The sequence below is a fragment of the Alligator sinensis genome, unplaced genomic scaffold, assembly GCF_000455745.1.
Source record: "Alligator sinensis unplaced genomic scaffold, ASM45574v1 scaffold31_1, whole genome shotgun sequence".
Classification (NCBI taxonomy): domain Eukaryota; kingdom Metazoa; phylum Chordata; order Crocodylia; family Alligatoridae; genus Alligator; species Alligator sinensis.
In genome coordinates, this window is record NW_005841884.1 from 4,283,641 (window position 1) to 4,307,115 (window position 23,475).

The following is a 23,475-nucleotide window of genomic DNA, read 5'->3' on the forward strand; positions in this document are numbered from 1 at the left end:
TCTTTCCCTGGCACCTGTGACCCTGCTTGCACAGCTCCCAACCCAGTGGGAAATCAGCTTCTCACAGGATGACACAGGCTCTCACCTGTCCACACTGGCGACGCATAGGGGGTGCATGCAGGTGCGCGTGCATCACCTGAGATTGGCCATGCACCCCCTGGAAGCACCAGCTGCGAAACCGGAAGTGCCAGCGGAATTGCACTTCTGGTTTTGCCACTGGCTTGGGGATCAGATGCTGGGGGATCCCCTCCACCCCCGCATTGGTGATCTGGTGTCCCCCCAGACTTGGGAGGCACCAGTTGCCCATGCCTGTCCTGATGCCTGCTCCCTGGCAAGTTTCAGCTTGGTCTCTCCTGGCTGGGGGCTGAGTCTGTATCCCCTCTCTCCAGGGCTGGAGTTGGCTCCTCCCCAGCTTCTTCTCTTTTTTTCCCTCCCTCAGTTTTTATGGTTCAGTAGCAGCCAATCAGAGGCCCTGGTTTGCAATGTGGGCTCTGGTCACAATAAAAAGCATGTACCATGTACTGCATTCTCTTCTACCTGATAAAGCTTATGCACCCTCTGCAAAGTTTTTGCTGCCCTTTTCTTGCAGAGCTCTTAAGGACAGCTCACCTATTTGGCTTGCAGCTAGGCGAACTTTACAACTGTTACAAATGTATGCTCAAAAACCAATTATTAACCACCTTTAGAAGGCTGCAAAACTGAGGCATGGAGAAGTTAAAATTTTCTCATGGCCATAAGCCAAGCAAGTGTCAGACCAAGGGTTAAAAATTTAGGAACCCTGACTTGCTGACCTCATGCTTGTTCCCTTAGATGACCCTCAATCCTGAACACTTTCCCTGAGATATTATTAGAATTTGCAACACATGATCAGAGCTTTGTGATGATGATAATTTATTTTTCTTATTTCTATGAAAGGAGTCCAAATGGTAAAAAACTATCCTTTAACTCACAAGGAGTGTACAAAACAATTTTAAAAAACTAGCAGAGAGATCTTGAGTGAAGCAGCCTTCTTGAATGGCCCTGGAAAGAATAAATGGAAGGTGGGAGGGACAGGTGTCACCGCTGCCCTTTATACTGTGTCTGGGTATTTTTTAGGTGATAACACGTCTATCAATCTGGCCATTAAGTAGGAATTCTGTTTTACAGGACATTTCAGAGGGGTGGAAAAATGTTGACTATTGGTTTCTGTCTGAATCAAATTAAAACTGAAAATGCTCTTAAATTTCCTTGAAACAAGAAATCCTGAGGAAAATCTCATTTAGGAAATACTAACATGTTTCTGAAACAACATGTACTCCCCAGATGTTCCATCAGCTCCGTGAACCTGGGAAACTTTGGTTTTGCTGATTAACTGCCTGAGATCCTTGAGTTCATGGCACCAGTTAGTGTCAGGGCTTTCTTTATACTCAAGCCTTCTGAGAACCTAGAAACCCTAATTTCGTTGGACCCTAGAGCCACAGACCTTGAAAACAGCAGTTCCTTGCCTCTGGGGCAGTCTACCAGCAACCTAGGCAGGAACCCTTGGAAGTCTAATCTTTGATTCTTCAACCATTGATCAAACCCAAAAAGCTTCAAACAAAATATTCTAATTCTTAAAGAACTGTAATTTTCTGGCAAAACTTGGTTTCATCAGAAAATATCCAACTAGTTCTAATGTTCAGATCTTCCCAAGGAAGTTGGAAGACCTGCTCAAGTTTCTGCCACTGTGGCCTAATGCCTGTTGAGGATTAGTTTCATAGTTTCTAGGGCCAGAAGGGACCTGAACAGATCATCAAGTCTGACCCCCTGCCCTGGGCAGGAACGAGTGCTGATACCTTAATACCCCAGCCAGATATCTATCCAACCTCCTCTTGAAGACCCCCAAGGTAGACGAGAGCACCACCTCCCTTGGGAGCCCATTCCAGAGCCTGGCAGCCCTAACCATAAAGTAATGCCTCCTGATATCAAGCCTGAACCTGCTCTCAATCAATTTGTGGCTGTTATTTCTTGTTATCCCAGGTGGTGCCCAGAACAGAGGAGAACAGAGCCTCACCTATTTTCTGCAGGTCTCCCCAGTGAGTTTATAGATGGCCACCAGGTCCCCTCTCAGTCTTCTCTTGTGGAAGCTGAATAGATTCAGGCCCTTTAGCCTCTCTTCATAGGGCCTGGTCTGCTGCCCCCTGACCATGCGAGTGGCCCTCCTCTGGACCCTCTCAAGCTTAGCCACATCCCTCTTGAAGTGCAGCGTCCAGAACTAGATGCAGTACTCCAACTGCGGCCTGACCAGTGCCACATAGTGGGGAGGATCACCTCCCTGGACCTGCTTGTCTGTAGATGCACGACAAGGTGTGGTTAGCCTGACTGACCGCTTCCTCACATTGGCGGCTCATGTCCATCCTGGAGTCAGCAATGACTCCAAGATCCCTTTCTGCCACTGTGTTGTTGAGAAGGGTATTCCCCAGCCTATAGGTGTGTTGCTGGTTCCTTCTCCCTCAATGCAGTACCCTGTACTTGTCTGCATTGAATTCCATCCTATTCTCATCCGCCCACCTCTGTAACTCTCTGGGTGCGACCATTGAACCAATTTGCCACCCATCTGACTGCGTAGGCATCAATGCCGCAGTTGCCTAGTTTTTTTTATGAGAATGAGGTGAGAAATAGTGTCAAAGGCCTTCTTGAAGTCCAGCTAGACGACATCCACCTCAACACCCACATCCAAGGACTTTGTGTCCTGATCGTAAAAAGAAACAAAGTTAGTTAGGCAGGATCTGCCCACATTGAACCCGTGTTAGTTGCCCCTGAGCATTACCTCCCATGCTGGGCCCCCGCAGATGTGTTCCTTGATAATTTTCTCAAAGGTGTTCCCAAGGACCGAGGTAAGACTGACTGGCCTATAGTTACCTGGGTCCTCCTTTCTCCCCTTCTTGTAAATGGGGACCACATTGGCTCTTTTCCAGTCCTCTGGGACCTGGAAAGCCAGTTAATTGGCTTTGCCTCCGCAGCTGTAACAGGATGGTAGGGAAATGCATTCGTGAAGCCAGAGCAGAAAAGGTGTTTGCCTCTGGTGTTCTAAGGCAGGTGGAGTGTCAGTAGGGACCCAAATGAAGCATGGTCAGGAGTGACAAGTATATTAGAAGGTGCCAAGTTATCCCCCATTAGTCTCAGAGCAGTAATGACTGTGGATGAGAGATAGGGTACTGGCTATAGTTGACTTAGGTGACTGGTAGGGAGTGTACAGGGGTGCATGTGCCCCCGCAACGGCCGATACTGATGCTGTCAATAGGGCTGGTGTCCCGTCCTCACCCCGTCCCCCTGACAGGGACGCTGCCATTGGTGGCTTCTGTGGGTGCCCTGCCCAGATTCAGGAGGCACCAGTCACTCATGATAGCTGATGTCACTTAGATGTGCTCTCCCTGAAGCATACAGCATTTCTCACCCCATGTACATTTCGGGACAGCAGTATTCTGCCTGTCTTCTTTCTAGAGAAAAACAACAAGAATGATCACGGGTCTAGGAAAAGTTTCAGTCTAGAGAGAAGACAACTCAGTGGAGACGTGGTAACAGTCTTCAGATATGTAAAAGGATAGAGCAGAGACAAAGGGGAAGTGTGTTCTCCATGTTGGCTCAAAATGCAACCGGAAGTAATGGGCTTATGGGGTTTTTTAAAGGACGATGCACAAAGATCTATCAGAAAGGTTGAAGCAACTTTTCAAGAAGTTGGCCAGAACAACCCGGCTCCAGTCTGGTGCAGGTTGGGTGGCTTCAGCAGTGTCAACAGCAAGCAGGGTTTGCCTGTGCCAGGGTTAAGCAGCTGGGAGTTGTGCTGGCAGCATTTTTCCTAGTGTCTCACTTCCTGGCTCAGATGCCAGAGCAGCTTCCAGCTGGAGGGGAGGCGGACCTGGTCCAGGAAACTAGAAACTGTGCTCACATTGCTACTGCTGCTCCCTGCCCCCATCCCCAAACCCCAACTCTTCTGCCTCACTTCAGGAGTTTGAATGGGATTCACTTTTCCTGTGCTACCTTGTTGATAGGAACACATTGAGGATGGAAAGCCAAGTCTGTATAAATCTGTGGTTAGCAACTCTTGCAAGGAGATATCAGCCTTCTCAGATTTCCCATTCCCTGAGGATTTTCCAAACTACATGCACAACTCAAGTTCTTTGAATACCTCAAGCTGCATGCAAAGCATTTTGAGCTTGTGAAGTACATTCAGTTCAAGGTGAGCTACAGAACTTAGTTCTTGTTTCACACGAATAGGTAAGAGTCTGCTCATGTTGCCAGCTAAATAGTTACGCCTTCAGGGAAGCAATCAGGGATCAAGTTCACAGCAGCAAAGGATGTGGGTTTAACAACTGGTAATGGCCCAAGTGAGATCAATTACATATAAAGTAGCATTATTATTTATGAATCAAAACCAGTGACCTTATGTAATATAGAATTAAAAGCTCAGGCATGTCATCTGTATCCCTGAAGCCTTCTGTTCCCTTGGAAGTCTCTGGAGAGTTGGTTGTAGATGGAGAACTGCTGACCTTCACAACACCTGTTGTACTTTAAGGTCTGTCCCTGTTTAAAAGAAATGCTTCTCCAATAAAGCAAATCCCATCATCTACCTAGTTTGAGAGCCCAAGAATAAGACCAACACTGGTATCCTGCTGATCTCCAAACTACACCACCCCTAGATTACTAGAATGGCCTATGGAGATGTTATAGGTGTTGATAATAAGTTCCCCAGGGGTTGACAAGAGCCACTTCCACATATGGAGGCAACATTGGGTGTCCTAAAATCAGATGTGAATTTAATTGTCCTGCACCTAAGGCAGTTAAACTTCATCTTTTAGTAGGAAACTAGTAATTGTCTGGACATTTGAAATATTTGTCCAAACCCAGCCACGTTCAAGTACAATACTCATGTGAACCAGAAAACAGAGGCTGAATTTCAGTACCACCCTCTCTATTTTATCAGTCAACCACAATGACATCTTGCACTTCTTTTTTTTTTTCCATTATGATTTGGTTTCTCCTTTGATGAGGTTCTGAAAACAGATTGCCTTGTCTACGTTGATGAAATTGCCTCCCTCATTGATCCAAAACCCAATGTGCTGGCCCTATTCTCGAAGAATCCAAAACTGGCCCTGGAAATTGTCTTTGGTCCGTGCATCTCCTATTAATATTGCTTGACTGGGATGGAGCCAGGGATGCCATCCTGACCCAGTGGCATCGAATGCTGAAACTAATGAAAACAGAAAATGTAGAAGGAATATTTGGAATAGATTAAGGAGTGTTTACTATAATGCTGGGTGTTGTGGAGAGAGACTGGACTGGTTACTTGTGGGTGGAATTATCAGAGAGAAGACTATATTAACAAAATATTCCAAGCACACACAAGATCTGGACATCTTGCACATACATAAAAGAAAATAATTGAGGTATAAAATAAATTGGTTCTAGGGTAACAAGTTGGCAATATGCCATAAAGGACAGAATAATGGAGAGCTATGTTCTGGGCTTCACTACTTCTGGCCTGCTGGGTGAAGTTGGAACCAGTGCATGCTGCCTCAGTTTCCCCATCTGTAAAATGTAAATTATTAAATTGTCTTGCTTTTGAGAGAGTGCTTTGAGATTAGTAAGTGATAGTTCCATATAGGAACCAAGTATTTATTATTAGTTTACATAAAAAAATCAAGTGATTATTATTAATTATTATTATTATTATTAATAGTAATAATAGTAATAATAAATAGGTTTTTTTTCCTGTTGTGCTTTGTGTCAAAAGCTTCTCACCATTTGATTATTTTATAATACCTCCCCATAGAGCTTGGTTAGCAGACAGGAAAACTGAGCCACTGAAAGACTGAGATTGGAAGACTAAAAGAGACTTCAGTGTTGCAATTGCTTACCACTGTGGCCTGTAATTTTAAGGCATGCAACCCCAAAGTAGAGCCCAGATTCCTGTGGTTAATGCTTAATCCCCATATGCAGTGCATGCAGAGAACTGCGATCCTCATAATGGGATCCCCAGAAGCCAGCCCACCCTGTTTCCTACTGTCAACATGCTCAGCATTCAACTGCCTAGAAGTAGCTCATAAGGAAAGACACAGGGCTCTGTCCAAGATAGCTGGGAAGTAGGCAGTCATCCTGGGGCCTGGCATTATAGGGTCTTTGTACACGCTATGTTTTTTGCCCTTTCTTGCACTGCAACAGTGTGACTGTTTGCATGAGTGGTGTAAACGAACAAGTGAATTTAATGAGATCGCTTGCTTACATTACCCTTGGGATTTAGTGCGTGCTAGCCTCAAGGTCCCCGCAGGTCTTTTAACTAAGGTTTCTCTCAACATGGCTGCCCTATCTCTCCTGCCATGACTTGATATAACAAAAGAAGGAGGGAGGCTTGCTGGTCTAAAATACTGTTGACCTTTTATTGGCTATGATTTCTCTGCACACACTGTTCTGTTTCTGAGGGGTCACCAATAGACCAAGGCAATGTCTGGCTTGGATTTGGTTCTGTATATATTATCATACAGTGGATTGCTGGTCCCCTGTACTCAGCCTCTGCTTCCTGGGAAGGGACGGCTTAACTGTCTCTAGCAGTGGGGACCCCTGTATCATGTTTACCCCTATTTATCCTTAATATTAGGTGGGCTGCAGAACAATGGATTTCTGGTTTCTCACAGATCCCCAGTCCTGCAACTCCACCACTCATGGTTAGTTGTCTTTGGGCTCTGCAGGTTTTCTGGGTTTGAGTAACTGGTAGCCCTCTGAGCCCTGCCACAGTGTCTTCTTTCTTCTGGATTCAGGTAAGTAGAGAGACTCCTCTGAGCCTCAAAAGGAGAGAGTTCCCTACTCTCCTCCTTTGCCTCTGCTGGGACATAGTCCAAGCATTTTTCCTGGCTGTTTACTCCTTCCAGTTCTCTCCCTGTCTTCCTCTCTCTCCTGCAGTTGTTTCTGGGTGCATTTTTAAACTGTTCTCCGTCACGCACCCAGCTAACTGGAACTGACAGGAGCTGATAAATCTCAGTGTCTGTGATCTTCCCAGGTCCTGTTCTTTTCCTTCTTGTCTGCAAAAGGTAAGTGTTTGTGCTCAGAGCAACTTCTCCGGCAGTCCTTATAGTCTTTGGGGCCCTTTTCCCAGGTACCCAGAACATCTTTAGGGTGGGCAGTGTGATCCTTGCTGCACAAGTGGGTTTTATGAACCCTTTGAAAGTCTTTCTGGTGCATTAAAGTAAAACTCCTCAGATGTAGTTTAGTTTGGCTTGCCGCAAATTAAAGCATTGCATCCATGGATTCATTGCATGCAAACACAAGGGCACTCAAAGATGTGTAATAAGCCTCTTTGTTCACCAGATGGCACTGTGACTTTTTTGTAGTTCACCCCTTCAAATTGCTTCCACTTTCAAATTGGTTCCGCTTTTTTTTTCCTTGTGCCATTTGCAAGCTCTGTGCTCCCACAACGACGTGGCATGGCACAGGGTGAGGGGTCCCAGACCAGGGGGGCTAGCACTGGACTGTCCCGCTCTCCTGCAGCACTGGCTTAATTCATTTGAAAACCAAGTGTGTGCAAACACTGATGTGTGATGCTCCAAAATAAACAAGTTTAAATTTTATAAACCTATTTAATTTAAAGAGGATTAATTTAATTTAAAGAGGATTAAACTCTGTGGTGTGTACAGGTGCCCACAGAGTCATGATGACCCGAGGAATCAGGAATCAGCAAGGTCAGGAAGCAAGGGTCCCAATAAATTCACAAGTCAGAAGAGGAGGAGCAGACAAGGTCAAGAACCAGAAGCAGTGGTTCTGACTGCAGCCATAAACTTGGGGGGGTCAGGAGCCAGCAACTCAGAAAGCAAGGATCTGGGAGTCAGGAACAGGGAGTCAGTGGGCAGGAAACAGAAACCAGGAAAAAGCATTCAGCAAGGCCCAGGAGCCAGAAAACCATGGAAGCAGGCAGCCATCCCCATGCAGGCAACTGAGGCCAGTTAGAAGTAATTAGGCCACTGGCAGCCATGGCCACTCAGGGAACCAGAGCTAACAGCATTTCCAGGATTCTGAGGACATGGCCAGGGAGACTTGCATGGCTCTGAAGAAGTTATTTAACCTTCCCATTCCAAAAGCTTAGTTCAGAAAATGTACCTTTCACTATCAGATAAAGACATAACGGTATATATTTGTTCCATTTTTCTATTTTAGAAGAAGAGGTTCTGTTTGAAAACAAACAGTTACATTATTATTTATAACTTATTTATACTTATAAGTATTATAACTTAATGTACTTATATGAACACAGTCACAAATAACCCCTCCTTTTTTTAAATAAATGTTTACCTTGCCGTGGTAAAATTGTGTGTGCTTTTCCCACTAGGTAAGCCCTCAGGAATAAAAATCAAATAATACAGTAAGCAAAAGAGTTTGTATATACCTATATAAAATAAAAAATAATAAATATATACTAAACTTTTAAAATAAAGTCACATGGAAGCAAATACAAATGCAGTCAGGTAAGTGTGTGCAAAGTTCAGAGGAGATAAATGAAAATGAGCTGTAACTGGACTTTAGTCTCTCCTCATTTCATTTATGAAGAAATGCTTCATACTGCATCTAGTCAAATGTACACTGAAGCAAAAAGGTGAGTTTCTTTGCTAAAGACTTTATTCCAGGCTGCAGTTTCATACTTTAAACAAAATGTCCTGCTGTGCCTTCTGCCATTGTGACTCTCAGACTTATGAGTGACTGGTGCCTCCTGAATCTGGGGGAGTACCCGCAGAAGCTGCTGATGGTGGTAGCCCTGTCAGGGGGGCACCAGCCCTACCGACAGTATCAGTGTCAGCCATCAGGGGGGGCACTGGCCCCATCGGGGGGGCACGTGCACCCCCGTGCACCCCCTACCAGTTGCCTATGCTCAGACTCTTGGCCTTAACTTCATGTATATTCAGTATCAGAGAGAATTCTCCTTTGCCAAATTAGAAAAACTCATAGCAGGAAATATTATCTTTGACTGAAAACAATCTACTGCACATAAGCATTATCTATAAATTGATTTCATCACATGCTGGTTGCGTATTTCCATACGCCTACCTTTTGCTATTACTTCTAAGTGTTTATAGGAATTTTTATGCAATAGTGTTTACTATCTTAAAATAAAGTTTGATGATATACTTTTTAAAACAAAACATATCTAACTAATGTAGAATAAAAAATTAGGGGGCAGTATTTTCAAAGCCCTTAAGTGAGGTAAGAACCAGAGTCTGATTTTCAGAATTTTGAAACATACCCATATACCAATATTTTTTCCAGAATGCATTTTGCTTTTTTTTGGTTGCCTTAACTGTATGCTTATATACTGTATTTACCTGAATCCAAAACAGGTCTTTTTGCCCTTAACAGCATGTTGGAGAAAGCATGTTGGATTCGAGTACTGCCCCAGAGAAGGTGGCAGCTCAGCTCTGGCTTCAGCCCCAGGCCCAGGGCTAAAGCCAGAGCTGAGCCTCCACCTTTCCTAGACCAGGGTTAGTGTGGGGGCAGAGGGGTGTGTGGTGGGGGAGCAGGTAGGAGACCTTCCTGTGAGGCTTAGGAAGAGTGCAGGAGAAACCATGCTGCCTCACACCCCCACCGCCCCCACTCCTTACCTTCTGCTCCAGCTCCAGTCCCTCCAGCTGCCACCATCTGCTTCTGCCTGGCCAGGCTGGGATCATCACCACTGACTTTCCCAGAGCTGGAACGGAGCAAAGCAGAGCCTGGAGGGGCAGGGAGCGAGGGGATGGGGGGCCGGCACCGGCAATAGGAATAGGGTAGGGGGAAGGAGTGGAGTGGGACAGGTATTGGGGTCAAGCACAGGCATGAATGGGGTTAAGAGTCAGGAGGCAAGGAGCAGGGGTCTAGCCCCTCATCCCCACCTCTGCTTTCCCTGCTACATCAGTAGGGGGATGAATTTAAGACAACCCTCCAATAATTAGATTCTATATATAGAAAATTATAACAAATGTGTACTTTTCCATGCATAGAATCTAATTACTGGTGATACTGTCTTAAATTCCAAGCCATTTGGATTCAGGTAAATACAGCCTTCTCAAGTGTTTCATTTTTTGCCAAGTTTAATCTTAACTCTGAATTTCATTGAGTTTCTACCTTTTCTTAGAGTTAGGATGATGATGTTGCTATGATGATCTATGGAGGTGTGAGAGGCAAGAATTGTTGTGGGTGATATCTTTTATTGGACTAACTGTATGATCTCCAGAGACCTGAGGAAGGACATAAATCTGGTATATTCTAGGCAAGTCCTCTGACTCAAGACTATGAAGGGTACCCTCTCTCACACTTTCTCATAATAAATAAAAAGCTAAAAGAAAACAAAATCCAAGATTTGTTTTTCTTCATTGGAACTAAAACAAGTATCAAAACATTCTAAACATTTTTAATTAAATGGATTTGCTGTGTTTCCATGCAGTCCTTTTCTGAAGCTTTACTTTAACAACTTCTGCTCATTCAATAAATATACAAACGGGATGTATGGATAAATAAAAACATAGTAAGGGGTAAAATTTGTACTAATATGTGGGGTATGTGAATGTATTATTGGGTTACGTGTGTCCAGTCCTTGGCATTGTCCAAAAGGATGTGGTCCTCAGAGGGACAGGGGACCAAAAATGTTACAGGAGTGTTTAGAGATGTCTTCCTCTTTGCCTGTTGCTGCTCTATGCCACTAAGCCTCTCTTGAGGTTATTTCTGTGCTCCTTGGCCTTCTAAACTGAAACAAGGGTAGGTGCATATACCTTTACCTTGCAGGCCCACTTCCATTAGAGAACCTGAGGAATCATCTCTTCTGAGAGAACAAAGATGATATAAATTCCCCAAGACAAGTCCAGCCCTTCTTTCCTAAGCACAAGGTTTATTTAGGGATGTAAAATAATAGAAAAATATATAGAGATGAACTTCAGCAACTGTCTCAAGAAGCCTAAGGTCTAAGGTTATCTCAGGAAGGTCTAATTCTACTTTCATTCACAGGAAGTATTTTTCTTCTCTGATTCCTACTGGTCCCAGTTTGCAGCCCGCCCATCTGTCCTAGCCCACTTCCTCCTGGGTGAGTGAAAATGTTCTGCTTTCTATTAGAAAGCCAAGATCATATTGACTTATATTTTTTTTTAGCTAAGCATAACTTAGTATAGCTTAGCTTAGCTATGCATACCTTATTGTCAAAGCAGGTAAAGCATTCTTGGAGATTCCAATCAATTTGTTAAGAAAAGGCTTCTGTATACATGCAGGGAGGCTGCTCTGATGCACTGTTATTCCAGTGCAGCAGAGCAGTCTCAATTAATCAAGGCTCAATTATTCGAGTCTGCTGGAGCATGGAAATTACGGTGCTCCAGGGAATCCAGCATCATGTGTATCAGCATCCCCGCAAAACAAATGGCAGCGGGGCACTTTTTTCCTGGTATCTCTGAGTGTTCTGAAGTACTGAGTTTTCTATCTTTTCCCATCCAATGGTTAAATTCTGCAGTTTTCCTCCAATGTACAATATACTGTATATTAACTGTTCTCACTCAGCAGAAACAACACATTTTGATAAAAAGGTTATTAAAGCAACCCGGAACCTGCCAGTACTATCCACAGCTTGAGTCACCATCCATCTGGCACGGCAGAAGCAGCCCCGGGCAGATGCTGGCATCAGTTGTGGATGCACCCAGGAGGTTCTGGATGGGGATCAGGGCATCTACCCAGGGCCACAGCTGATGCTGACATTTCAGCACTGGGTGGAAGCAATCCCACCCACCCACCTAGTTTGGCAGAAACAGTCCCACACACCCACGCAGCACCACATAGTGGCTGAAGCCAGAACCACTGGCTGCCCACAGGCCAGATCCTATGAGTTGCCAGCTGCCCATCCACAGGTCAAATACAATCAGTCGGTGAGCTGGATCTGGCCCATGGGCTGTATTTTGCCCACTCCTGCCTCAAAAAGTGCCTAGGTCTAAATCCAGCTCCCCTGAAGAACTACTTCTCCCTCTTATGTGAGAGAATGTCTTTTATGCCTGTTGGACTTTTTTTTCTGTGTCATCATGCTTGTTCCTTTCATGGTAAAACCCTGTTTTTTAGGTTAACTGGAAATAGGAGATAAAATCTTCAAGCTTCATAGATCTGGCATTCTCTCTCAAATATTACTGAAAGGTGGATTATCGTGGCATTCTTTCCCTTCCTGTATTTTCTGACAGCACCATCCTAAACACATGGGCAAAATGCTGACCCCAGTAAAATCACTAGGAATTTTTTCACTGAATTCAGTGCGGCAAGAAATCCTAGTTTGTCATAGTGCCTATATATGTTTTGAAGAATATAATATTAAGCCAACCAGGCCTGAATACTTTGAGGCTTGGAAAGGTACGAGTGCCTGGCATTGAGATCACTGATGAAAAGTAGAACAGGCATTTTCACTCATTCCTAAAATATTATACTTGCCTGGAAAAATCCATGCAGGTGTGCCCATGATCAGGAAATTCTGCCCTGGAGAATCCGTTATTGAACCATACCAGTGATTGGTTAAGTACAGCAATAAAAATATCAACTTTAACTGACAGTTCATAGGGTCACCTAAATGCCAGGCCCTTGTTTCTGGGCTGTGTTATTACATTCCAGCAGAAGCTCTTACAAGATGTGTACCAAAGTGCTTGAGAGGTTAATTCTGGGACCTATCTGACTCTATCTTGATAAAGGAAACCATGGTGCAGAGAGTTGCAATCATCGGAGCTGGTGTCAGTGGACTGGCCTCCATTAAGTGCTGTCTGGATGAGGGGCTAAAGCCCACCTGCTTTGAGAGAAGCAATGGCATCGGGGGACTCTGGAGGTTCTCAGTAAGTGAGATTTGCTTATCTAGTGACTTTTAAGACTGCTTTTATTTTGGATCTGGTTCCATATTGCCCTGAATGTTGGCATAATTTATATCTGAAGTGTAGACGAAATTGTAGCCATAGTCCTAGGGACAGATGGTGCATTGGACTCAGTAGGCTTCTTTGACTTGATGGGGATGAGAAGATGGAGATCTTTAGAATTTCCATATCTATTCTCCCCATATTAAATCAGTGCATACACAAGAGCTCTGGAATCCAGGTGTGTCCATTCCTCCACTAACAGAATGAAGGTGACTGAAGATTTGTCTACATAAGGAAATTGTCTGGAATAGGTAATGTGGAATAAACTGCTCCGTGATAACTATTCCAAAATAGCTTGTAAAGTACACACTCTTACCATGGAATAAAAGCAGCCCCAAAGGGAGTTATTCCAGAATAGCTATAGTGACTTAGATTCATACCCTACCTTAATCTGAAATAACAAGATCTCAGACAGGAGGAAGTGGAAATGTGTTGATTCTGCATATGAGTTTTGCAGCTAGGCCATTTTAACTCTGCCTTGATAACTCAGGTCAAGCAAATTCTTCAACTTCAGTCACTTTTTTAAAATATCCTTGTGTATTTTATGCAGGAAACAACGAAATCTGGGAGGATCAGTGTCTATAGATCTGTGATAACAAACACCTCCAAGGAAATGTCCTGTTTTAGTGATTTCCCCTTCCCAGATAATTTTCCCAACTACCTACACCATTCCAGGCTCTTGGACTACTTTCGAATGTATGCTGAGCACTTTGACCTTCTCAAGTATATACACTTCGGGGTAAGAAGAAAGTTGAAGGTTTGTATGTATCTGCTTTAGGGCAGTCAGTAAAAAGAAACAATGAAAAAAGTAACTGATAGCTGCAGTTAACAGGCCAAAACCTCAGATGTGACTGAGGGCATGAAGAGATGAACAGTTAAGTGTGGAGCAAAGTGGGTCAGGGCTTTATGGTACATCAGCTGCTCTCTGATGGCTGCCTGCGTGTACACACTTCACACTATTATAAGTGGAAGCTATACTGTAGTAATGTGCCATTCCTTCACTACTGGCTACCATAGCTTAGCTTTCATTTTTCACAGAAGAAGAGCAAATACTCAGGAAATTACCACAGAGCAGCAGAAGTGAGATAAAGTCCTGGTCCTTTTTACCCTGAAATAAACTGTATAACCATAGTCTAAGCCAATGGTGGCCAACCTTTTGGCAGGCATGCCACAGATTAAGCCCCCCAGTCTGCCGTGAGCCACAAACAGGGGCTGCCCACGTGACTTGTGGCACACATGCCACAGGTTGGTCACGCCTGGCCTATGCTACATTTGATGCAGAACTCAAAAGAATGGGAACAAAGATTAATGCTATCTTTGTACTCCCATGGGTATGCTAGAAATAGTCAAGTCACCCCCCTCCCCCCGCCCCGCAGCAAATTAAAGCGGTTTGGGACTGCTCTAATTTATGCTGGTTGACAATACACCACACTCTCAGCACATAACCTAGCTTACCTTATTGAGGGAGCTTCTCTGCCTCCTGGCATTACTTCCTGATCGCAAAGCAGCCAAAGCTGGAGATGCTTACTTGGTAGAGCATATTTACAGGTTAAATAACTGTTTGCCCCTCTGAGCATACCACAGATCACAAGCACTAAAAATTAAAAGGTTCACAGGAACAAGTTTGGTTTTTTTTAAATAATAGAATAGTCCATAATGGTGTTTCTTTCTTGTGGTTTAAAATAAGACAACAGTTCACAGCATAAGGAAATGCCCAGATTTCTCTGCCAGTGGCCAGTGGGAAATTGTCACTGAGGCCAATGGGGAACAGAAGTCCTCCATCTTTGATGCTGTTATGGTTTGCAGTGGCCATTATGCAGAGCCACATTTGCCACTGGATTCTTTTCCTGGTAAGTCCTGCATTTCCAGCTCATCATATTATGTATAACCATATAAAATATAGGGAGAAATTCATTTCTGGTCAGAGTGCTCTGAAATTCATCCTTGCACATCATTAGTCAATAAAATAATTTCATCTGTGGGATTGGAATACTGCAACATATGGACTTCCCTACTGTGCACTGGTGAGTTCTTCATACTGCTCACTGAAGATGGTCATTATGAGTAAAGAGATACTTTATTCCCAAAGTCCTTCAGCTTTCCTTTTCCTAAGGTGTATTGCCTACTTACTAATTATACTTCCAACAGAGACTATGGTGAGCCATAATTGTGATGGTGATGTATGCAATGTGGAGGAAAAAACACAAACTGATACAAAATGCCTGAAAAGTCACCAGTATGACATAGTGTGGTAGAGCCAAGATTAAGCATTTCAGGTCTACTGAAGAAAAGGATAAGGCTTTGCAACTCACAAAAAAATAACTCATTCCCTATGAGTCCCTTTCCATCTTGAATGCCTGATGTCACTTTGGGATGCCACCCTCTACCCTCATATTTCTCCCCTTGAATGCCTTTATGGTCCCCAGTCTATATCTTATGGCCAAAGTAAATTTTGCTTCCCATGGGTATAGTTTTCTTCTGATGAACAGGGAAAGCAAAGAATGATGTTATGTGCTGAGTATTGTTGGCAATGATCTAATGAAGCTGGGGGTGGGGGGGCAGGGGGCACTGTCTTAATGCCTATAATGCTGTTATGGTTGTAAAAAGCAACTGACCGCATTTTTATAAAAAGTTGAAAATTTAAAGATCCATATTTTCAGCTGTTGTAAAGCAGCATATCTATTAAATTCAGGGGAGTGATGCTGATTTACACCAAAAAAAGACTGTGGAAAATGAAGATGGAAAGCACTAATATGAGTGAGGGTGATTCACTGTTGTTATTTGCCTTTTAAGTTATATATAATTCCAGTATTCCCACCCCCCCAGTCAGACCTGAAGCTTCTCAGCAAGAAGCAAGCCTAAGTAAAATTAAATATGTTAGAAAAGCTGCAAATTAAGTATGTAATATTAAGTAGCATGAGATTTTAAAAGCATCAACCACAATGGGGCCAGTAGGACAGGGTATTTGACCCTTTCAGTGTATGTGGGGTGTGATGCATCACCCAGTCAAGTGAATGGAAAGACTTCCATTGACTTCAAGTGTACTTGTATCCGACAGCTCACAGGCTGGCTGTGCTGTCTGAAGAATGACTGTTCACAAAACAGAAAGACTAGAGGGACTCAAAGGAAATGAAGGATCAGTAACAAAGCTGTCAATAGAATTGTTTCAATGGAACAAATATATGCCTGTAGTGACAGGAGGTATCCCCTGTTGTGTTTTTTTCTTCAAGGTATAAGAAATCGCTTTAAAGGCCAGTGCCTCCACAGCTGGGAGTACAAAGACTCAGATGATTTCAAAGGAAAAAGAATCCTTGTGGTCGGTACTGGGAATTCTGGAGGAGATATTGCTGTGGACCTCAGTCATGTGGCTGCTCAGGTATAGTTATGTGGTGTTACAAGAGTTTAGGCATATGCATTCTTTAAGCAGGCATGGTGTCATCATAGTGTTCACATACTAGTTATATCTGGTATCTTGTGGCCCACAAATAACCCCATTACTCAGGTATTTACTTTGCAGGAAAACTGCCTGAGGAGGGATGCTGGAGGGTATGATGGGGTAAACAAGCCAGTAAATTAAGATATGTCAAGGTTGGGTATTACCCAGAATCTGTAAAGTATGCAGTGCCTCAAGTCAAGGCATAGTTGTGCAAATCAGTTTAGCAGATTAAATAGTGGGTTTGCATATACTGGAAGTTAAAGAGACCTCCTCAACCAAACTGTTCATCTGGACACTGCTTTCTTATCCCAACCTCGTTCTTTGAGATTCAGATTAATTCTCTATCTCCACACAAAAGATCTCTTTATGTCAAAACAGCAAGTTGACAGTAGAAACAAGAAAGAAACCACATCCCTGAGCAAGAGACTTCCCAATCTTTAATTATTTTGCAGGTATTTCTCAGCACCAGAAGTGGCACATGGGTGGTTAGTCGTGTTTCAAACCAGGGCTTCCCTCTTGACATGGTGTTCACCACACGCTTTGCCAACTGTGTTGAATGGTTGCTCCCATCAGTCCTCGCGAGCAGGATCAAGAGAAAGAAATTCAGCGCATGGTTTAACCATGAAAACTATAGCTTGTTTCAGCAAAAAAGGTGCGTTCTTTGTTGTTATTATTTATTTGTTTGAGGGGGTTGGGAGATAGTTTTGTTTGTTTCCTTTTTTTAATAGATTGATTGGTTTGGGGGGTTGGTTTTGGGGTGGGGTTTTTGAGGGGGTGGGGGTATACATCTCCTATTTCATTTTGGAAATGATTATTGAGTATCAAAAGCCTACATCACCTTTCTTACAGAAATTGTGCTTTGGGATTTAACACATTTTCCAGCAGCGGCAAATTTTCCTATTTATTCCCATGATAAATGTTCGTGCAAATTGATTCTTACTTGTGAAACTGATGACAGCTCCTTTGGAAAAACAGCATAATAGAAATCCCATCAGGATCTATATTTTGAAGATCAAGAACAGTACGCCATGACAGGCAGGAGACTGGATAGCTTGAAAAACTGATTATAGTAGGTCATGCTCTGGGGTGGCTAAGTCACCCCTTAGTGGCCACCTGACTCCTTGACTTGCTCACACCTCTGGCCTCTCAAGGTCTCTCCTTGTTGCCTTTCCTGCCACATCTTGATGTTATAATTGGACTGGCAGGCTGCCCCTAGAGGTCAGGGGAGGTTGCTTCAGGTCCTAGAGCCTTGTCTGGGCTGAGGCCCCCTGGCACTGGCCCACTACTCTGGCTGGGTCCCTCCATCTGAGGTCGACTGTTGCAGGACCCTAGACTCCCAGACCCCAACACCAGCCTTGCCCTTTGCGGGCTCCGGGCCCCTCAGTCCAGAGCCCACGCTTTGTGGGCTCTGGACTTGTGCCATCAGTCTTTCTGCCACAAACTATAGTCCTGTGCTGGCTGCACCTGAGAGCAGTGCTCCACCCAGCCACTACTTACAGCTTCCATGCTTCTTGGGGTTCACAACTGGGCCTTGGCCATCTTGGTCTTAGCCCACTTATGCTGCTAGCCCTCCCTTTGAAGGATTTAGGACCCAGGATGCTCCTGGCACCCTGTTTGGTGGTCTTCTCCCCTCCTACAGCCGCAACCAGTTTTCCAGATCAAACTTCAACACAACAAAAAATATGAGCCTCCACTCCAAAACAAAAGGTCCTGTCCCCTCCCTCAACTCTAGGTCAACATCACACTGTGGTAACGAGCTGCAACGTAAGGCCAAAATATTTAGCTCTGCTGCCTTGGCACAGGGACTTCCTCGCAGCTCTCCGCAATGTGGAGTCCTTTCTTCTTGGCTGGTCAGGCCCTCCCTCTCCCCAGGCCTCAGCTACAGTCCTGGTTTTATAAGGCATCTTACACCCCTAGTATTTTTGCCCCAGGTCTGTCAGTCACTGGCCACACTGTGCCAGCTGCACCTGTGATGGGCAGCCATTTCACCAAAGGGCCCTCTGCCACTATTAGTTCCACCCAGGGGCTGGAACCAGCCAGCTGCTCCCTGGCTCGCTCTCTCCTTCAGTGATGGGATAGGGGCCCCATTACACTGATAAAGACACTTTTAGCATCTAGGCCACTGTGTCAGAATCAGCCTACATGAAGGACAGTAACTTCAGTTCATTACACCTTCAGTGCTGTTTGGTGGTCTACAGGAAATGAATTTCTGGCTTTGATCATTGTTCAAGTGAAAAGCTATCCACATGACAATCACCATTGTAAGGCTACTTGCTGTTAAGTCTATGTAATATGCAGGAGATGGAGTCTGGTCACTTTAGCATTCCCCCAGGAGGGTATAGGTGCATATAAAGCCCCAGGGATGTTTTTTTCATTGACCACCTGACCCATGCCTGACCCATACCCACCCGTGTGAGAATCACTCACTCTACTTGTCTCATCCCTACTGGAGCATGCTCCTATAGAGATCATAGCAAGCTGCTACAAATGAAAGCAGGTCTTAGGCTGAGAATCAGGAAGCTGTGTCAACTCCTTTACAATTTCCCACCCAATTGAACATAAAACATTTCTTGGTGCAAGATAGAATGCAGCCCATAAAAGGTAGTCCCAGGAAACGCAGAATAAACAATCTAGATTGTTTTCTCTTATTTTTATCCACAGAATGCATATTTCCCCATTTACATACTTCACAGCTAAAAACATGAATAGTCCCATATCTGCTTCCCTACTATTAGCACTTCATTGTAAGGTAACCACATTTTCAGCACTGCTTTACTTTTTTGCACCAGGAGGTAGCTAACATTATGTTCAATCTTTTTCCCTTCTTTCTGTGTGCAAGTCAAGAGCTACATTTGATTGTGAATGATGAGCTGCCAAGCTGCATTCTCTGTGGTGCTGTCGTGGTAAAACCAAATGTGAAGGAGTTTACTGAAACCTCGGCTATCTTTGAAGATGAGACTGTCATGGACAACATAGATGTGGTGGTCTTTGCCACAGGATTCACTGCGTCTTTTCCTTTCCTTGAAGAGTCAGTTCAGAATGTCTGCAAAAGCAAGACCTCTCTTTACAAATATGTCTTCCCACCCCAACTGGAGAAGCCAACACTGGCTGTCCTTGGCTTTATACAGCTAACAGGCTCCATCATGGTAGGAACGGAACTCCAGGCTCGCTGGGTCACAAGAGTTTTTAAAGGTAGGGAGACCAACGTATGAACAAAAATATCCAATGTGTTGACCTTTAAAATTGTCAGCTCACTTTGTATCAGTGACCAAAAAAGCCAATAAAATGTTGGACATAACTGAGAAAGGATTGGAAACAAAACAGAGAACATCATCATGACACTACAGAAAACCATAGCGTGCCCACATCTTGAATACTATGTGCAGTTCTGGCCCCCATATCTGAAAAAGAATGTAGTAGAATTAGAAAATGTACAGAAAAAGACAGCCAGAATGATCAGGGGCCTGGAGCAGCTGTCATACTAGGAGAGACTGAGGTGTCGCAGGGCACCTCGGTGCTCTGATCCTAGAGAGTGGAAACTGCCAGGGAGAGAGAGCCCTGGCAGAACATAACAAGCACAGCTGCGGGTTGCCGGGGCAACTAATGTGAGTCAGCTGGCCAGAAGGGGGCAGGGCCTGGCCCTCATAAAGCCCAGGGCTGAGGCCAGGCTAGCAGTTCCCTGCCAGCAGTCATAGAGGCAGGAGCTCCTGGAGCTAGAAGGCGAGCACTGTAGGAACCGCTGTAGCTGAGTGAAGGAGGGCAGCTCGAAGAGGTTTGAGCACCATGGTTTAGCCAGGCGACGTAGAGTTAAGTTGTGGCCAAGAGGCTTGTGTTTGGTTGTGGTTGTCTGGGTGAGGCTGTAGGGGTTGGAGGAGGCCTCATAGGGGGCTCATGGTAAAGTGGGGCCCCCGGCGCCAGTGAGGACGCACTTGGCCCTGAGAGTTGCAGGGCAGAGTTGTGGGGTCAGTTAAGCTCAGAGAGGAGCGGCTGAACCCCAAGGGACCCCAGTGGTGTGGGAACCCTGGTGCTAGTGAGGGTGCAGTATCCTTAAAGGGGCCTCACGGTGGAGCGTGAGGACCCCGGCGCCCAAGGGGTAGCAAGCCCCAGAGAGGGGCCGTATCGTTAGGAGCCCAAGAGTGGGTGTAGCAAGCCCCAGAGAGGGGGCAGTATTGTTGAGGAGCCCTAGCATAGGCACAGCAAGTCTCAGAGAAGGGGGACTATTGCGAAGCCCAGGATGGGCGTAGCAAGCCCTGATAGTAGGCTAGTGCTGCAATAGACCTCAGACAGGGGCAGGGTGCTGCAGTGGACCCCAATGAAAGGGGTTAGCTGTACAGAGCCCAGGAGAAGGGCAAAGTGCGGTGGTGGTCCCCAGCAAAGGGGATAGCAGCACGGTGCGCCCGGAGGAGGGAGGTTAGCAGTGCAGTGGGCCTAAGAGACCGTAGGGCTCGATACGAAGTCCCAGAGTGGATAAGGGTCCCTAAAAGGGACGACACTTTAGAGAAGGCCTAAAGTCGGCCTCAAGAGCCCCAAGAGAGGGGCAGTATACTAGAGAGAGCCCGGAGTGGGCACAGAGAGGGGGAGCCCAGGAGGGGGCGCTTCCATAGAGCGTACGGAGTAGGCCCGAGGGAGCAGGCAAGTTGATTTGTGACAGGACAACGTCCAGAACATCTGCGAGGCTTGGGGCGTGGTATTAGGGGTTGGTAGGAGCCACGCATGGCCCTAAGGCTAGGGTGCCTGGGGAGCACCCGTCGTACAGGGAGACCCCCGGGGGAGGGTCCAGGAGAACACGGGGACCACGGGGATGGAGGTCCCGATTTAGCCGTGCCCAGGGAGGTGTAAGGCAGCCTCCCAAACTTACTGAACATCAAAGACATGGCAGGCGAGAATAAGAGGGTGCCCTTGGGCCGGACTTGGCACGGTGAGAGGGACCTCAGGGAGATCACGGCCCTCCTGTGGGACCCCACCGTGACATGAGGGTATAGAATAATGGTTAGAATGAGATATCCAGTTCAATGCTCTCCCTTTATAGCATCCCTCCTGCCACTGTTGGAGACAGAATACTGGGTGAGATGGACCACTGGTCTGACCCAGTATGGTACTTGTTATGTTCTTATATGAGATTCTATACTGTCCTCTGGCATCAGTGCCAGAATCCACTCATGGATAGAAGGGCATACTCTAGACCTGGACTGTACAACACTGGCAATACGTAGCAGGTGCATGCGGGTGTCCTTACTTGGGCAAAACTCTCTTTAACATCACTGAATATTTCAGGCCAGTACAGGCTAGGTATGATCAAAATCTGGCCTTCTGGCACAGGGTAGATTCTTGGCTGTCTAGTTTGACTATGTACATCTGTGCAGAGTAGGGCCAAAAGGACCTGTCCCATACTTTAAAAGAACTCGGGTCCCACAATATGGCACTTGTAGAGTATAATTCCTCATAAAAAGATCACATTAGCTTCAGTGGGAAACAAATGGTTTCATAATTTATAACCAGTTGATGAAGATTCTCCTAGCTCTGGATTTTAATGAACCTGTGCTTCTTGACCCCCAGCTGAGGCTGACTCTTTCTACCAAGCCCAACTTGCGCTGACTATTTCTCAGCTCATAAGTAATTGAGGAAGGAGCTTAGTGCGCCACCTGGTTTGAAGATTGAAAGAAAGCTGCTTTCCCTTCCAAGTGATGTTACATTCCCTGGATTCTCTTTTGTTTTCAGGGTCAAATAAGCTCCCTCAAGTCAGCAGAATGATGACTGATGTTTCCAAGGAAAAGGAACTTTTAATGAAACGGTATGAAATGTTATCTATTCTTTTTCATGTTATGGCTGTGATGCTCCCCTCTATCGTATCGATGCTGAATGGGGAAAGGAAGCCCCTAAGAACAGTACTATCAGGCTTACATACCTCTAAGGGACCCTACTGTTCCAGAATCTCAGTACCTTGCAAACTTTTAATGCATCTATCACCAAGTTGTGCCTGTGGAGCAAGGAAGTGCTGTTTTACAGATGGGAGATGGAGACACTGGGCAGCTGTGTGACTTTCCAAGGTGACGTAGGAGCTTTGTCTTGAAGCCAGATCTCTCAAAACCTCAGCTAGGGGTCTAGTAACATGTTCACTTGCAGCAGTCGCAAATCATTGGAATGTTGTGAAGTATTAATGTTAGTATGTGTCAGGAAACATGATACAGTCTTGAGATAATCTTCACCTGAAAGGAAGTAACATGTGTTTGATCACATTTTAACTGCACTTAGTAGGTGTTAAGCTGAACAGTTGACACTACCTTAAGATCCTGAATGTTGTGGCAGCGTTCATCAAAATAACTCAGTAGCTAGATTAAACAAAACCTTTTTTGCTTCATTTTTTCCCTTTTCCCTGTATCAGTTTGAGAGTTAGCTTATTCACCTACAGAATCAAACAGCTTAGAGGCAGAAAAAAAGCCTGCCGTAACATAGCAATGTACAACCAGAGATCATAGAATGTCACTCACCAGGGGGGTAGGTTTGTGGGGGGTCTTTTAAAACATTTATTTGGTTTCATTTATGTGGGTCTGCACCTTCCTTGATCTTTGCTTAGAAACACAGCTTCAAAACCACAGAGAAATGGCACTGGTTAGGTACAACAGCCCCAGGTTTACTCAAAAGGATCACAAACCTCTGTGCAAAATCCAGGCTGAGTCTTTAGCTGTAGCAGAACAAAAGTAGAGCTGTACACCTGCCGGGATTTCACTGTGTTTCTTTCATGCAACAAAAAGTGCTGAATAAAGTTACTTTTCCGCCAGGACAGTGGCACCATCTTGTGGCCAGATGCAAAATGGCCTTTACTTTTCCTACATGGGAAAGTTCATAATAGCAGTGTCAGCCACTGACTGTGAAGCTAGAAGAGTTCTGGTTTCAAGTTTTTCTGGTGAGACCTATGCAGAACGGAAGCATAATGGAAACCTGGTGGGATTCGTCCCACGACTGGGCGGTACATATTGAGGGTTATAGATTGTACAGAAAGGACAGGGTGGGGAAAAAAGGGGGAGGGGTTGCGCTCTATGTCAATGAGCAATATACGTCAACCCTCGTCAAGACAGAATCCAAGGATGAGGAAGTAGAAGGATTGTGGGTTAGGCTACATGGGGGGCAAGGAGAAAGGGATTTGGT

The 23,475-nt window shown here is 45.0% G+C and overlaps 1 protein-coding gene across 10 annotated transcripts in view; it reads left to right on the top strand.

Annotated features, from left to right (window-relative positions):
* The window catches only part of LOC102373121 (dimethylaniline monooxygenase [N-oxide-forming] 2), a 60,558-nt gene that overhangs the window by 18,490 nt on the left and 18,593 nt on the right, over nucleotides 1-23,475 (top strand). For 5 of the 10 annotated variants that reach the window (XM_025196777.1, XM_025196776.1, XM_025196783.1 and 2 more), the window contains 8 exons: nucleotides 10,975-11,050; nucleotides 12,678-12,815; nucleotides 13,444-13,632; nucleotides 14,581-14,743; nucleotides 16,124-16,269; nucleotides 16,782-16,981; nucleotides 19,169-19,521; nucleotides 22,048-22,120. In XM_025196777.1, the coding sequence (XP_025052562.1) occupies nucleotides 12,684-12,815; nucleotides 13,444-13,632; nucleotides 14,581-14,743; nucleotides 16,124-16,269; nucleotides 16,782-16,981; nucleotides 19,169-19,521; nucleotides 22,048-22,120 (1,256 nt within the window). In that variant the 5' untranslated portion in view covers nucleotides 10,975-11,050; nucleotides 12,678-12,683. Of the gene's footprint in view, nucleotides 1-6,729; nucleotides 6,774-6,952; nucleotides 7,044-8,335; nucleotides 8,369-10,108; nucleotides 10,244-10,974; nucleotides 11,051-12,600; nucleotides 12,816-13,443; nucleotides 13,633-14,580; nucleotides 14,744-16,123; nucleotides 16,270-16,781; nucleotides 16,982-19,168; nucleotides 19,522-22,047; nucleotides 22,121-23,475 lie in introns of those variants that run through there. The other 5 variants (XM_025196778.1, XM_025196779.1, XM_025196780.1 and 2 more) reach the window with 5 other exon arrangements.